At 48.5% G+C, this 16453-nt stretch overlaps 1 protein-coding gene across 1 annotated transcript in view; it reads left to right on the forward strand.

Annotated features, from left to right (window-relative positions):
- Window positions 1-16453, forward strand: part of LOC146286991 (intersectin-2-like) — a 28290-nt gene that overhangs the window by 9511 nt on the left and 2326 nt on the right. The window contains exons 6-34 of the mRNA XM_084699408.1: window positions 235-410; window positions 504-731; window positions 2035-2128; window positions 3809-3951; window positions 4158-4221; window positions 4402-4539; window positions 4761-4867; window positions 5015-5277; window positions 5560-5697; window positions 5826-5966; window positions 6089-6176; window positions 6324-6463; window positions 8126-8265; window positions 8478-8937; window positions 9057-9226; window positions 9491-9569; window positions 10473-10702; window positions 10870-10922; window positions 11021-11187; window positions 11431-11464; window positions 11604-11725; window positions 12126-12222; window positions 12374-12565; window positions 12826-12870; window positions 15036-15157; window positions 15333-15439; window positions 15603-15786; window positions 15930-16028; window positions 16177-16344. Of these exons, the coding sequence (XP_084555534.1) occupies window positions 235-410; window positions 504-731; window positions 2035-2128; window positions 3809-3951; window positions 4158-4221; window positions 4402-4539; window positions 4761-4867; window positions 5015-5277; window positions 5560-5697; window positions 5826-5966; window positions 6089-6176; window positions 6324-6463; window positions 8126-8265; window positions 8478-8937; window positions 9057-9226; window positions 9491-9569; window positions 10473-10702; window positions 10870-10922; window positions 11021-11187; window positions 11431-11464; window positions 11604-11725; window positions 12126-12222; window positions 12374-12565; window positions 12826-12870; window positions 15036-15157; window positions 15333-15439; window positions 15603-15786; window positions 15930-16028; window positions 16177-16344 (4189 nt within the window). The remainder of the gene's footprint in view (window positions 1-234; window positions 411-503; window positions 732-2034; window positions 2129-3808; window positions 3952-4157; window positions 4222-4401; window positions 4540-4760; window positions 4868-5014; window positions 5278-5559; window positions 5698-5825; window positions 5967-6088; window positions 6177-6323; window positions 6464-8125; window positions 8266-8477; window positions 8938-9056; window positions 9227-9490; window positions 9570-10472; window positions 10703-10869; window positions 10923-11020; window positions 11188-11430; window positions 11465-11603; window positions 11726-12125; window positions 12223-12373; window positions 12566-12825; window positions 12871-15035; window positions 15158-15332; window positions 15440-15602; window positions 15787-15929; window positions 16029-16176; window positions 16345-16453) is intronic.

The following is a 16453-nucleotide window of genomic DNA, read 5'->3' on the forward strand; positions in this document are numbered from 1 at the left end:
TTTGTGTGCATGTGTTTGTAGCAAGTTATGTCTTGAGAATGTCCCTGATATTCCCTGTCTCATAAGTCTATCTCAAAGTACCAGTGTGCGTCAGTAAGATACGCTTGTGAAACACTCCAGTGGGAACTCATCTCTCTATATCTCTCTCTCTCTCTCTCTCTCTCTCTCTCTCTCTCTCTCTCTCTCTCTCTCTCTCTCTCTCTCTCTCGCTCTCTCGCTCTCTCGCTTTCTCAGGGCTCTGGCCGACATGGACAGTGATGGGAGGATGGACAGACTGGAGTTCTCCATCGCCATGAAGCTCATCAAGTTAAAATTGCAGGGGCGCAGCCTCCCTCCCGCTCTGCCAATCATCATGAAGCAGCCACCCATCTCCAATCCAACCTCCATGATGACATCATCAGTCCGCTTCGGTACAGCCCTCAGATGACCAACATTTGGCCCAGTTTTTAATTGCGCCTCCCTTCCCAACTTATCCAGCCGTTTTTTTCACTCTTTCTCTCCAGGCATGGGCTCCATGCCAAACCTGTCTATCGGCATGCCCACCATGCCAATGATGCCAACAATGCCAGCCATGTCCATCCTCACACCCATGCCTGTCAACCCCTCCATGCCCTCTGTGGCCCCCCTGGTGCCCCCAGGTACGACCCTGCCCCTGATACCACTCGGCGCCACAGGACTGCCGAACGGCAATGCCAACCTCTTCACCTCCTCGGCACTCTCCACCGCAGCAGGTACCTCGCTCATCAAGTGTTTGTGTCTAAGACTCTGTCATAGCCTTGCTTCCTTAGCCTCTTCCCCCCATCATCTACTCCATCTTATTACATCCCAAAGTTAAATGCCCTCAGATAGTCGTCTGGTCTGGTCAAAGAGCATGTGGGGTTATCGAGCTGTAGTTGTGGCTCTCAGTGCTGAGTAACAGTTCTGGAGCCCTGTCTCTGACCTTGGTGTATTCCGCCTGAATGTCTCTATGCAGGGACCGATTGTGTAAGTAATGGATGTTGTCATCTTCAAAGTGTACTGTGTGTGTGCGGCTATGTGTGGTGTCCCCTCTGTGGGTCCGTCAGTGGACGTGTTTGCCCGTGTGAGATTGCTTGTATTGATGTGTTCCTGTGTGTATATCTGTGTGTGTGTGTATGTGTGTATGTGTGTGTGTGTGTGCCCACGCATGAGTTGTTGCCCTGCTATCTGCTGATCTCACCAGGGAGACGAGAAGTGAACAGCAACATGCCACTCTGCCCATATCTGCTCCGCATTAGAGAGGAAGGGAGGAGAGAGCCATTTGTATTCCACTGCTTTCCTTCTCTCCTTCTCTCTCTGACGGTCTTGTCTCTCTCGGTCCGTCTTTCTCTCTCATCTTCCCTGTCGCCTTCCGACACACGCGCGCGCACCTTCTCTTCCTTTGTGTCCGATCTGTCTCGCTTGTGCTCTTGGGTTCCCTTTTTCTCTCCCGCCATCTCGTCCTTGTCTCTTGTCATTGTCACACTCGCTCGCTTCGTTCTCTCCCTTTTTGTGTGTCCCCTCCATCCCCCTTTCTCTGTTTCAACGGCAATTAATGGCATGAAAAGAGACCCATTAGCGCGTGAATCTCTCAGAGTCCGTGGGTCTCTCTCTCTCTCTTGCTTTCTCTCTTTCGCTCTTTCTTTCGGCCCCTCTCTCTCTGCTGTGACTGAGAGATGAGACAGATGTTGCTTCCCTGGAGAGATGGAAACAGCATTGTGTATCATACATGTGTGTGTGTGTTAGTCATGAACTTGCTGTGAGTGTGTGCCTGTGTGATTGGGCAGGAGGATAAGATTAGAAATCTACAAACACGCAAGAACAGACTTGCAGAGAATTCTTGTAGGCCGTATTGGCATATGTATTTTTATGAATACACACTTTTCAGAACACGTGTATGTACATTTATTTGGACACATGCAAGCATACTCACAGGCTTGTATCTCCCTTACACATAAACTGATTATTGATCTTGAAACACTTTTCATGACCCTCCCATCCTTCTCCCCCCCTCTCTGTCTCTCTCTTTCTCTCTAGCTCCCCCTCTCTCTAGCTTCTCCTCCCCGATGGCCTTCTCTCCATCCACAGGAATGTCCAAAGCCAACTCCCTCCTAGACCTGGGCTCCAGCAGGTAAGAACCAGGAAGTACATATGAAGTAGATGATCATACACAGTGCAAGTAAATGGTAATAAACAGGAAGTGGTAGTATTACATGATGAGGCCTAAGTCCTGCAAGTTAAATCTCGAATGTAAGAAGGACACTGGTTGACTGCTGGCTGTGGCTTGTAGACTTTCCATCAAGTATGCCTGCCTGAGAAGAGACAGGTTTAGGAATGTTTCCTCCGAACCATGTCGAAGTAGTCCATGTGTTTCAGAAAGAGAAAGCAGGACTCGTTACCAGTGAGAGAAAAATTATTTTTGTTTCACTGTTTGACACAAAAATGAAATGGCCCAGAAACATTGTTCATGTGGTATTGAAGTAAAGAGAAAGGGTGCCAACATGAACCACTCATCACTTTGTTATGCTTTAATGACTTCCTCGTGTTTGTAACAACAGGTGTATTTGAGAGAGGGAGGAAGAAGGAAAAAAAAAAACATAATTAGAGGGTGTGTGTGTGTGTGTTTGCTGCACATATGTGCATTGCTTATTTAACAACAGCACATGTACTTAGAGGCAGTGGCCGTGGAGGAAGCATTGTTGGTTTTCCTCGTCACAGCCCCATGTTTACTGACTTGTCGGTCCTCACACACATTCCTCATTGTTTGATTAAAGGCAATGCAAGTAGTTACACCACAACCCTGCTGGAGTGCACACCAACCCATGTGTACTGTATGTATGCACACACATATACACTTACACACACACACATACAAAGACACATTGTTTCTTGTTCACTCTCTCTCGTTCACACACACGCCCTCCCTCCCTCACACACAGACACACACACACACATGCCCTCCCTCCCTCGCACACAGTCACACACACGCCCTCCCTCCCTTGCACACAGTCACACACACACACGCCCTCCCTCCCTCGCACACAGTCACATACACACACACCCTGTGGCGGAGGTATCATCCCTCACCTGCTTGTCTCATTGTCTATCTGATCCTCTGTCAGTCTCAAGGGAGTGCTGTGGGTTTACACCCTTGCTTGGGTTGCATTCTTATGAAATGAACAAACTCAACCAGCTTGTGAGTCATTCCCACACAACTCCTGTTTATTGACGACTGTTTATTTCTACAATATAGACCCAAAATGGCCGATGGCTACAGTGTAAGTTAATGAAGAAGTCAGGAAATGTTTGCAACCAGGCAGTCTGAGCCCCCATGGCCGACAGAGCGTGCCAGATTCCTCCCTCCTCCTGAGCAACTAATTAAGATCTCAAGAAACATCACCAGGGAGTTTCCAGGCAATTAGTGAGTGTAAGTAAAGTAGTGGATACGACAGAGGGAGGAAAAGCAGGGCAGAAGTGAAGCATCTCTACCTGGGGCACTCAGTCACAGAGGTGCTGGAACAGCAGAAGATGGAACGCACTGCATGGATATCTGTTATATCAAATGCAGGATATATTTAAGACGTCGCTCTCCCTTCTTTGATATCCTTTTCTGCTTATCCCCCACTCTCTTTTTTCTTTTTCTATGTTGTCCTTATTCTCTCTCTCCCCGTCTTTCTCTGTCTCTTTCTCTCAGAGGGGTGTCATTTGTGGATACCTTTTTGACTATTTATATTACATTTGACTGACTAATGACTTACAACAAAAAATCATCAACATCTCTCTCTCTTTCTCTCACTCTCTTCCCTCTTAGCTCTAACTCATCCTCCACCACCTCTCTGGCCAGCAACTCCCCTAAGACGGGCTTGTGCGATTGGGCGGTGCCCCAGGCCTCGCGTCTCAAGTACCGTCAGCAGTTCAACGGGCTGGACAAGCTCATGAGTGGCTACCTCTCAGGTGGGCATGGCAACCACACTCGACCACACATGAGCCACACACAGGACTGCATGACCACACACTTGAACATAATGGACCCACTCACTGACTGGTCTTGACCACCGTTCTAGGTGGCTGTGACTTGTCAAGACTACGATCAGCCTCCTCTGCATCCTGAAGCTGTTGGGGTCACTATCTCATGATCTATCTCATCTCCTGTGTTTTAGGGCCTCAGGTTAGGAATGCTTTGACAGCCTCCCACCTGACCCAGACCCAGCTAGCTACCATCTGGTGGGTAGCATGTGTGTGTGTGTGTGTGTGTGTGTGTGGGGGGGGGGGGGGCTGATGTTGGCTTGAGTGCGTGTGGGTATGTTCTCAAATAACAACTTCATCATAAACTAGGACAAAACCAGATTTGCCGTGTATTATAATTCTGATAGTGTGTCTGTGTGTGTACATGCTTGTGTGTAGGACCCTGGCTGATGTGGATAAGGACGGCCAGTTGAGAGCTGAGGAGTTTATTCTGGCCATGCACCTGGTAGACATGGCCAAGACTGGACATCCTCTGCCTCTCACCCTGCCTGCTGATCTGATACCCCCCTCTCTCAGGTAACACACACAAACTCACTATCTCTGCCTCTCTCTCTCTCACACACACACACACACACACATACACACACATACACATACTCACATACACATACTCTCTTACAAGCATACACCCACACACTCTCACACACACACAAAGCTCAAGAATCCATCAGTGGAACCTGTTTATTGTAAGATGGATGGATGCTTATACTACTGTCTCCTTCTGTGTTTTCTCCCAGAGGAGGCAGGTCCACTGAGCTAGTGAATGGAACTGTGCCCTACATCTCCACTGGACATATAGATGGAACTGAGCCTTCGGAGAGCACTCAGAGGCCCAAGAGCAATGGTACACACACACCAACAAGCACAAGCTCATAATATGATTACATCTTAATGCAGAAAGGGCACATACGAGTCATGAACAACTGTCACATCTATATTTCCATCAACCTCTTTCTAACCCTCCCTCCCGCCCTCTTAACACCATCCAAAGTGTCGTTTGAGGACAAGCTGAAGGAGAACTTTGTACGGGGCAGCGCAGAGCTGGAGAAACGCAGACTGACTTTAGAGGGACAGCAGAGGAAAGAGAGAGAGAGGAGAGAGAAGGAGAGGAAGGAGGCGCAGGAGAGGAAGGAGAGAGAGGCGCGGGAGCAGGAGAATAGAAGGCGCCTGGAGGAGGAGAGGAGGATGGAGAGACAGAGGGAGATGGAGAGACAGAGGGAGGAGGAGAGACTTAGAGAGCTGGAAAAGAATGAGGTGGGTAGAGAGTTATTCCCGTTTTCTTTTGTGTGTTTTATGGCGCATGCAAGCATGCGTGTATATGTGGATTTACATATTGTATATTTAACCCCAGGCCTTCTTTATATATCACAACTATTCCTTATCTCCTTCCGTCATTTCTCTTTCTGTCTCTCTCTTTATTTCTTTCCATCTCTCTCTTTCACATTCAATCTGTCTCTTCCTCTCTCTATTTCATTACATCTCACTTTCACATTCTCTCCTCCCCTTTCCCCCCTTCTTTTCTCTGTCTGTGAGTAGGAGCTGGAACGCCAGCAGCGAGTGGAGTGGGAGCGAGGGAAGAAGGAAGAGTTGGGAAAGAAGAAGCAAAGAGAGCTGGAGGAGATTCTGAAGCTCCGGGCCAAGAAGAAGAGCCTGGAGATGGAGCTGGAGGCTGTGGTTAGACATACTGGACACACACACAAACACACACACACTCACGCAACAAAAATCACACGCAATATACATACAAGTATCAAACTACATCCGATTGGTCAGTGCTGTTGTCCATTATTTCCGTCTCCCAGGGCAGCAAGCACAAGCAGATCTCCGACTGTCTCCGTGACGCCCAGAGCAAGAGGCGTATTCAGAAGGCAGAGCTGGACCTCGTCAATCAGAAGAGAGATGGGAGGATCTCGGAGATCAACACCCTCCAACTGCAGTTTGAGGTATGTCAGGACCCTCCGTTTACACCACCCACGGTCTCCCTGCCCCAAAATACTCACCCTGTGTGTGTGTGTGTGTGTGTGTGTGTCTGTTTGTGTCTGTGTGTGTGTGTGTTTGTCCGCAGGACTGCCAGAGGAAGCTCTCCCAGCTAGTGCCAGAGCAGCAGAAGCTTAATGAGACACTACGCAACATAAACCTCAACAACATTCCCTGTAAGCAACAGTACCCCCCCCACACAAACACACCCACACACACACACACAAATCGGTACATGCCCTCGTACACACACAACACTATTCAAATACTATACAGTATACAACATGATTTGTCCAGCTAACCTTTGCACTTTTGCCTTGCAGCGGAGACACTGAGTTCTGTGAGCGGGGGCATGGCGGAGAAGGGCGTGGCCTGCAGGAGGCTGAAGGACCAGCTGGATACCTTGGAGAGAGAGACCACCAGCAAACTAGCCCTGATGGACCAGTACAACAAGGAGATCACGGTCCGAGACCACCACACATCACCTGTACATGGACCAGACTGAGCAGCCTAGACCTCTATACACCAGACAGACCAGACCAACCTAGAAGACTATGACCCTGAAGTTAGTTCTGACATAGATCAGATCAGTCTAGACCACTATAGACATATATATACACGCACACAAACGACACGACATAGACCATTATAGACATAGTTCTGACACAGACCAGACCAGTCTTGACCCCCATAGCCCTGACATGGACGAGTCTTGGTTGGATCTTACTCGGAATAGAATAGAGGTGTCCTCTGTAACATGAGAAATTATCTCACTGCAAACGTTTACGTAACCCTTAACATGCACACACACACACACACAAATGTCCCTGTGGCACTAACTCCATTCATCGACACAAAGCTAGTTAATAACTTGATACCTGGTGCATCATCCTCTCTCGACTCTTGCATTAGAACAGGATGTAATACTAATGCTTTTCTCTGGTAAAACCTGCTCTCTCCTGTTTTCCAACATTCTTTCTGTGGTGTCGTCTAACCCTACACTCTCTTTTCCTTTTGTCTCTGACCCTCACCATCTCTCCTGCAATGGACCTGTTCCCCCTCTCCATATTTGCCCCTGTATACCTCTGCTCTGCCTTGTTCTTGTCATCTCTTGCCCCGCACTCCTCTCTCTGTCTCCCTATCTCTGTCTCCTTGTATCTCTGTCTCTCTCAGTCTTTGTTTGGGGCCCTCTCTTTACTTTGTGTCCTTTACTCTCTCTCTCTCTCTTTTCTCTCTTTTCTCTCTTTCTCTCTCTCTCTCTCTCTCTCTCTCTCTCTCTCTCTCTCTCTCTCTCTCTCTCTCTCTCTGTCTCTCTCTCTCTTTCTCTCTCTCTCTCTCTCTCTCTCTCTCTCTCTCTCTCTCTCTCTCTCTCTCTCTCTCTCTCTCTCTCTCTCTCTCTCTCTCTCTATCAATTCTCTGTCTCACTCCTCGCCTCTCCTCTTTTCCCTGCGTCCTCTCCTTCCTTGCGCCCCCCCTCTCCCTCTCACCCTCCCTCCCCCCCTCGTGCTCCTCTTCCTATCGTAGTTTGGGGACATGGATGACTGTGTTCTACAGGGTCTGCTCTCTCTGCTGGGCTGTCTCAGCCAACTGTTCCTCCTCATCAAGGTTGTTCTTCTCACTATCTTCTTTCATCCCTCCATCCTCCTCCGCTCCTCCCCTGTTCTTCCATCTCCCAGGGTTTCCCCTTGTCAAGCTCTCATTACTTGAATCCCACCACCTTTCTTTTCTTCCTGTGGAGATTTGATATGCTTGCTTTTTCTTGTCAATCTTTTTCTTATTTTTTGGGGGGGGAGCCTATGGTATTATATGACATCAGCCTTTGTTGTGTAGCTCTCTTCACCCTTGTTTTTTTCTTCATTCTTTTGCTTTCCCTCCATGACATCAACACCATTTCCTCATGATACAACACATAAAAAATGTATATTAAATGCTACCTGTTTAACAATAAATGTAAACACATGTTCCAAAGCTATTTTTACAATGTATGTGGCTGTACTGGTGATGTTTGTGTTTTGAACAGTTATGAACAGTCAAATGGAATGTATGTGGCTGCATGTACTGAAACAAAGTTGTGGTTGTACAGTCAGTCCTGAAAGTTGACTGTGTGTGTTTTTGGTTGTGTTAGGAGCTGAGGGAGAAGCAGGGGAGGCAGCAGGCTGTGCTGGAAGATCTCTACAGAGTCAAGGAGCTCAAACTGAGAGAGCTGGGGAAGCGTCGGGTCGAAGAGAAGGAGAGGAAGAGGAGGGAAGAGGAGGAGGCTGCCAGGTCGCTATCTCACACTCCTACATATGTATACTTGTAGTACCATTTTGCACACTTCATACATACATACATACATGTATATTATGAGTAAAATCACGGATTATATTATTGTGTTGTTTAGTATTAGGTTATATCACACCTTTAGAAGCTCAGGTCGTATGATGTCTAGACAGGTGTCTTGTGAGCATGTGTTTTACGGTGCTTGACCTTGTCAGACTGGCCAAGCTGGAGCAGGAACAAAGGGAGCAGGATCGGAAGGAGGAAGAGAGGAAGGAGCAGGAGAGGAGAGAGCAGGAGAAGAGAGAGCAGGAGAAGAGAGAGCAGGAGAAGAGAGAGCAGGAGCGGAGAGAACAGGAGCGGAGACAGAGGGAGGAGGAGGAGGAGGCCCGTCAGAGGAGACTGGAGGAGGAGCAGAGGGCCAAGCAGAGGGAGGAGGAGGAGAAAGAGGCGCAGGCCCGTCTGCGGGCCACCCAGGAGCAAGCCCAGGAGGAGGAGAGAAGGAGGAGGAAAGACGACGAGGAAGAGAGGAGGAGGACCGTGCAACTGGAGACAGGAGGAGCCCACCCCTTGATGAGTGCCCAGAGGTCGTTGACCCTGGTGACCTACCGTGCTCTGTACCCCTTCCCGGCCCGCAATTCTGACGAGCTCAGTCTGGAGGCAGACTGTCTGATAGAGGTGCGACACACCCAAACACACACCAAGATATCCTCAAACTGACGGAGATAATAGGGCCGAATGTTTCCATAGTGATCAGACACACGCACGTCATGACAGCTACGTCTCCCTTCATGCAGGTGGACCAGGAGACTACTGGAGAGCCAGGCTGGCTATGTGGAAGTTACCATGGGAACAGGGGCTGGTTCCCTGAGAGCTATGCCGAGAAATGCCCTGCCCCCGAAACAGCCCCTGCCCCTGGATTGGCCCTCCTACCCCCCACCTGCCCCCCTCCACCACCCACATTGGGGTGAGAGATAAGAGAAACCAAGGACACATTCTAACCGTCTACCTTCACCTTCTTTCTTTATTTGGTTTTCCTTATTTGCACTGATAATAAAAGTGATGCACCTTTTTCCACTCTCTTTCTTTTTCTCTCTCTCCATCTTTGTCTTTCTCTGTCGGTCTGTCTGTCTCTCTCTTTTTTCTCACTCTACTTCTCTCTTTCTCTCTCTTTGTTTTTCTCTCTCTCTATCGCTCTCGCTGTCTCTCTATCTCTCTTGCACACACCCAGAATACCAGCCCAGGAGGCAACAGTTGCAGGGCCAAACTCCTCCCCAAGCCCAGGAACCTCCCCCTCAGACTCCTCACAGGTAAAAACACTGGATGTGGGCGATGTTTAACTTCACAGATGAAATATACCTTGGTGGTTCTTGTTCCATTTCAGAAGAATCTGGGCTGTGTTCCATTCCACCCAGATTGTTGTTTCCAACCCTCCAGACATAAAACTGATACCGTAGGACTGAATAGGCGGTATGGCAGATGAAGCAGGCCAATAAACAGCACAATGGCCAAGTTATTTCCTACATACTGACCTAGTGTCATATTTCAAAAAGCAAAGTGAATTGGGGGCAGGGGATATGGCACATGCCAAGGAAATAAAATGAAGCCCGTTGTTGGAGTAGCAGGACATCAGTGTGATTTTAAGGGGCACAGTTCATTTCCAGCTGTAGTTGTTCATTCTTGAGGCCAGCTTGGTTTCCTGGTGGGAGGAACTATGGAGAGAGCATTTGGGCTGGAGACAGGCTCTGGCAGAGATACTGTCTGTGCCTTGGGACAAGGTCTGGCTGGCTAACACCGACTCACACACACACACATACACACAAACATCATATCTGCACTAGTTGATATTTTTAGCTGTAGTCAGATATGTATTCTCTAGGTCACACACACATCTACTACCTCATAGGGTCTAGCATTCAGTGGTGTCTTATAGTTCAGCTCCTCCTCTCCCTCCCTCCCTCCCCCTCCTCCTCCTTCTCCTCCTGCTCCTCCACCTCCTGCTCCTCCTCCTCTTCCTCCTCCACCTCCTGCTCCTCCTCCTCTTCCTCCTCCCCCTCCTCCTCTTTCTCCTCCTGCTCCTCCACCTCCTGCTCCTCCTCCTCTTCCTCCTCCTCTTCCTCCTCTTCCTCCTCCACCTCCTCCTCTTCCTCCTCTTCCTCCTCCACCTCCTCCTCTTCCTCCTCCACCTCCTCCTCTTCCTCCTCCTGTCCCAGTCCCCTGCTCCCCTCCTAGCCAGGGCTCTCTCCTCCTGGTCGGCCTCCTCAGACACCCAGCTCAACCTCACCTCCAGTGACGTCATCACCACGCTGTTGAGCTTCTCCCAGGATGACGTCATCAGCGTGCTGCAGAAGAGGGAGGACTGGTGGCTGGGGCAGCTCAACGGGACCCAGGGCTGGTTTCCCAAACACTATGTCACTGTGGAGACGGGCAACAGCAGCACAGAGTAATGATACACACACTGCCATTGGCTCATTATGGGTGCTGACGCACGCACACACTCACACAACCTCATTTGAACTGCATGTACAGACAGTGTATGGTGGATGTGTGTGTGTGTGGTCTATGAGCAGGGTGTGTAAAGAGGTCCTCTTGTACCTGTGTGTTTGTCAGACACATATACTCCAGCGTGGATGAGTTGGACTCCTCAGACAGCCAGCTGGAGGGTAGGTGTGCCTCCATCTATGCCTCTGTGTAGTCTCGACCAATTGGAATGGCCCATCCGTCATCTGTCAATGAATTGACCGGACTCTCCTCCAACCAGAGTACGTGGCACTGTACACCTATGAGAGCCCCGAGGCGGGAGACTTGACGTTTGTCGAGGGGGACGTCGTCATGGTTACGGAGCGTGAGGGCGAGTGGTGGCGTGGGTGTATAGGAGATAAAACGGGGGTGTTTCCCTCCAACTATGTCAAGCCTATGGAACCAGAGGTCAGTCAAAACTACAGTGGTCGTCTAGGTTTGAATCCTAACCCATCAGTCTTCTCAACATGTAATAAATTAAACCTTGATGTGACGTGAAGGGCTGCATGGAGCACATTGATCCTACTGTAACTTCAGGAGCATGGGATCCTAAGACTGGCCTTCGTCCTAGATTCTGACCTTGAATGTGTGTCTCTCGACAGTCAGTAGGTGAAGGATTAAGGTTTTGTAATCAGTTCCATTATTTTTCAGGTAACAAGACCTGGGGGCCCAACCAAGAAGCCTGGTGAGGATTGAGTTTGTGACCACAAACAGACACACACATAAATCCAAATAAAAAGCCATCCCCTTATGGAGTTAGTGTTCCCACCCAGATGGCGTTGACCTAATCTCTAAGTCTATGGGGGATTTTGATTGGTCAACAGAGATTGCCCAAACCATCACAACTGCTGTTGCCCTGACAACTGAGCAGCTGAGTCTGTCACCAGGACAACTAATCGTAGTCCTGGCCAAGAACTCCTCCGGCTGGTGGCTGGGGGAACTGCAGGTAGGAGGAACAGGCTGGACTGCAAACTGTGCATCTGCACCACACCCACTGTGTTTATCACATCAGATACCAGACATCCAAGCAATCCTCACAGTATTTTAGTTGTGCTTGTTTGAACAGTGTACTGGCCCCATAGGCCACTTGGGTTTGATGTAAACAGAGTATAGGAGACAGGGAGCTACGCTACCTCAGACAAGTGAGATGCGACCAGAGACAAGTGACTGTCTGGTCAGTGTGGTGAGAGTGAGACGGTAGACTAGACGGTAGACTAGACGGTAGACTAGACGGTAGACTAGACGCATGATATCTGCATGATATTTGGAAGGAGTTGTCATGTGCTGTACATGAAATAGGAGATCATGTGTGTTTGCCTCTCTCTTTTCGTCTCCATGTCCGCTAGGCCAGAGGTAAGAAGCGTCAAAGGGGCTGGTTCCATTCCTCCCATGTCAAGCTCCTAGGTCCTACCAGCGGCAAGTCAACACCTGCACCTGTACCAGGTCAGCACCACTAGGACAGGACTAGAACAGGGCTGTTCACTACACATGAATACCTTTCAGGGGATGACTAAGTGTAAAAGAAACTAGAATCCCTGAGAATCCCTCCCCCTCTCCACCCCCCCCCCCCTCTCCACAACACCCTCCCCTCCAGTGTGCCAGGTTATCGCCATGTACGACTACACCGCAGCCAACCAGGACGAGATGAGCTTCTCCAAGGGTCAGCTAATCAGCGTGCTGGACAAAAACAACCCGGACTGGTGGAGGGGAGAGGTCAACGGGGTCACGGGCCTGCTGCCCACCAATTACATCAAGATGACCACAGAGTGCGACCCCAGCCAACAATGTGAGTCCCACCCCCAGTCCCTGTCAGCAACCTAACAATGGAGACTTAACGCAGCAGCTTAGTACTGGGATACCTAGACCACATCTGTGCCTAGCCCTGACTACGGCCATGATGTGCACTGACCAGGTGATCGAGACACATATGAGAGAGCCGCACAGGTGTCACTGCGCTCTTATGATCGATAGGGAGTGCTGTCTGTTCTACGTGGTGTATATCTATCTGCTCACTGCTTGACCTGGCCCGATACTCACTGGCTGCAGGTGCAGCTGAGTCCGAGATCATGCGAGAGTGTGGAGATATCCAGAGTAAGTACAGACAGAGAGACGAGGGTCTGGGTCTGGTGATGGATCTGGATCTGTGTTTCACTGCACTTCCTGTTGTGGGTGTGAGCACTAACACATACTGACAGTGGTACGTGGTAAACACAATCTGGGCTTGAAAACAGCTGGAGGGTTATATCATTTCTAATAGAATATCTTGTCTTTAAATTGTCCTTGCACTCTATACTGAGTCATGGGGGGTTCCTTATAAAGAAAGCTGGAGAGAGAGAGTGTGTATGTGTGTGTGTGTTTGGTGTGTACGTGTGTTTGTGTGTGTGTGTGTGATCAGTATTCATGTATGTGGTCCCTCAACAGCAGTTGGTCGTTGTTAACAATGCAGAACATACTGAATGCCTAATTAGACCAAACTCCATGAACTCCCACACACACATACAGTATACATAGAAAAACTATCACTTGACAAACATGTTTTATAAGTCACGTATTACATTTAAACATAAGTACGCACATTTTTACATTTTCATCACCCACTGTGAAATTGTTTGTTAAAAAGGTTATAAAAATGTGGTGATTTTTAATAGGACTGAAAATGCAGATTGCATTCAACGGCAATTTAACCTACACAAATTATCTCATAGGTTAAATTGATAGATTATAATATTAATGACTGCTGTCTCTCTCTCCCTCCATCTGTCCTCATCACACTCACTACCCCCTTCCTCTCCTCCGCTGCATATCTCTTTCTGTAGGACAGTAGCACTGGCTCTCTCTTCTCCCTCCTCCCCCTCTTCCTCCTCTCCCTCTCTGAGCCAATCAGAGCTCAGAATGCCCTGTTCCGCCAGGATGTTCCGACCCAAACTGCCAGCAAGACCTCTTCTGCTTTCTGCTTTGTCAATTGTTTAGGACTTGCTCTTCTGTCCTCTCTCTAGCTTCCTTACTTTTCTTTTCTAATTCCTAACTCTTGTTATTTCTCTGTTGTCTGTGTCCTGTCTTCTTCCTCTCCTTTTCTTTCTATTCCCCTAGTCTCCACTAACTAACCAAGTGAGAGAGGCAGCTGGATTTAATATGGCCTCTTTAAGTTGAGATGATGTCAGAATCATAGAATGTGTAGTTTTGCTTTAGACGTAAATATATAAAGAAATATATACATCTTATAACACTTTGAATACAGTATTCTAATATTGCATTGTAAACAGTCATTTTGGCTAACTAAAAGCCTTTACATTTTCTAACACTGAGGCTGTGTATCTGCATTAGAGATCACTCACAGGGTCATTTACACTGACACAAATTCTGTTAAATACTGTATATACAAATACATATATACCTTGGCTGCAGTATCTGGACCAATAAAGATCTTAGGTTAGAGAATCATTGCCTAGACCTAGATCAACTAGCTTATGTTAAGTGCTGCATATACGAAGAATGTTCTCAGTTTGTCAATATTGTACATCACCAGCGACACAAAAGGGCCGAATCTCAAATATCTTTCCTTGATTTCTTACATTCTCTCTCCTCGTCTCCATGTTGAACATCAGGAGACAGAATCTGGTTTTCCAACCCCACCTAGGAGTGACTGAGGCAGGAACCATGGATAGATAGTTGAGTTTCATCCAACTAGTCAGTGTACCAGTGCATATTGCAGCCGCTCACTCACTTCTATGCAATCACCTGTGGTCAACACCCCCCATTGGAGGTGCTTGTGTTCGTTTAGTCTAGCGTTAGCATTGCCTGCTATATCTTGAATAGGTATGGTTTCCAGTATGACCTGCATAAAATACCTTTTTCAAATGCTGTCTAACACTGGGGTTGCTTTTGATTGTGTTAACCCACTACAGTGAAATCAAAGTTTCCTCAAAATCTATCTCACCTCGAATACAACTGTCTGATGTAATTGCTCACCAGGCCTGTAATCCAACCTGCCTCATATTGGTCTGATCATGTCCATACACAACATGGAGCTAGTAATAAAGAGATGGTTTTAACACAGCAACTGTGGGTCGTTTGTTGACGTCACACTCAATACAAACACACACACACACACATGTTACAAATGTGTGCACATACTGTATATGCTTAATACATCCATTCTAAAGCATCCATTTGAACATGCGCTCGCACACGGCGTTCAGAAACACACGTGTGTGCTGTGTTTGGTCTCAAAGTGTGTGTGTTGCTGGGGGCTCTAGGGTGTGCTGACCTGATGACCCTGGACACCATGACCCCCCAGGAGAGGAAGAGGCAGGGCTACATCCATGAGCTCATTCAGACTGAGGAGACCTACCTGGAGGACCTGGAGCTGGTGCTGGAGGTAGCACACACACACACACACTTGTATTGCACACATCAGGTTAGAAACACTGAAATGGGTGTTTGTGTGTGTGTGTGTGTGTGTGTGTGTGTGTGTGTGTGTGTGTGTGTGTGTGTGTGTGTGTGTGTGTGTGTGTGTGTGTGTGTGTGTGTGTGTGTGTGTGTGTGTATAACAGGTCTTCCACAGACCCATGTCTGAGTCTGGCCGTCTCACAGAGGCTGAGATGGGGGTTATCTTCGTCAACTGGAGAGAGCTGATTATGTGTAACACCAAACTGCTCAAGTAAGACTGGCTGAGGCAGTCCTTATACATTACTGTACAGATCAGGACCCTTAGACAGCCATCTGCACCCTCCCTGTAGAAAGCCATTGAAGTGGAGACTTTGTGGAGATGTTTGGGAACTGAACAGTGTGTACTGACAGCAGTGGTGTGGTGTGGTGTGCAGGGCGCTGCGCGTGCGAAAGAAGATGGGAGGGGAGAACATGCCGGTGCAGGTGATAGGAGACCTGCTGGCCTCTGAGCTGGCCCACATGCAGCCCTACATCCGCTTCTGCTCCTGCCAGCTCAACGCTGCCGCCCTGCTGCAGGCCAAGACCAACAACCACCAAGACTTTAAGGACTTCCTCAAGGTGAGACAGATGCTACTTACATCCCTGTGGACTTGACTGAAGGGTGGGGAGAAGGGGCCAGTACGGTGTGGAAAGGATGGAAGGGGTCTCTGTGTTTTGGTCTCATCCTCACTTTATCTGGCCTTTTCTCTGCTCCTTCACAGAAAATCGCCACTAACTACCGCTGTAAAGGAATGCCCCTGTCTAGCTTCCTCCTCAAGCCCATGCAGAGAATCACCCGCTACCCCCTACTCATCAAGAATGTCAGTCTTTTTGACACAAACACACACACACACACACAAATGCACACTCACATAGGAGCATACATGTGCCATGGTCTGTGAGTCCTGTTAGACACTCATTTGTCTCTTTGTGTGTGTCTGTGTTCACATGTGTGTGTGTGTGTGTCAGATCCTGGAGCACACTGCAGAGGCCCATGTGGACCGGGGGCCCCTGAGGGAGGCTCTGGAGCGAGCGGAGGAGCTGTGTTCTCAGGTCAATGAGGGCGTCAGGGAGAAGGAGAACTCAGACAGGCTGGAGTGGATCCAGTCTCACATCCAGTCGGACGGCCTCATAGAGGTACAGCACATACCACACACACATACAGTGGACATATCTCAAATCGAATGTTGCTACAGATTAGGATTATTTTCTTTGTTCCACTTCCCATCCTTTAAAAAGAATCTCA

The sequence above is a fragment of the Hypomesus nipponensis genome, chromosome 6, assembly GCF_054491055.1.
Source record: "Hypomesus nipponensis isolate SF chromosome 6, ASM5449105v1, whole genome shotgun sequence".
NCBI lineage: Eukaryota > Metazoa > Chordata > Actinopteri > Osmeriformes > Osmeridae > Hypomesus > Hypomesus nipponensis.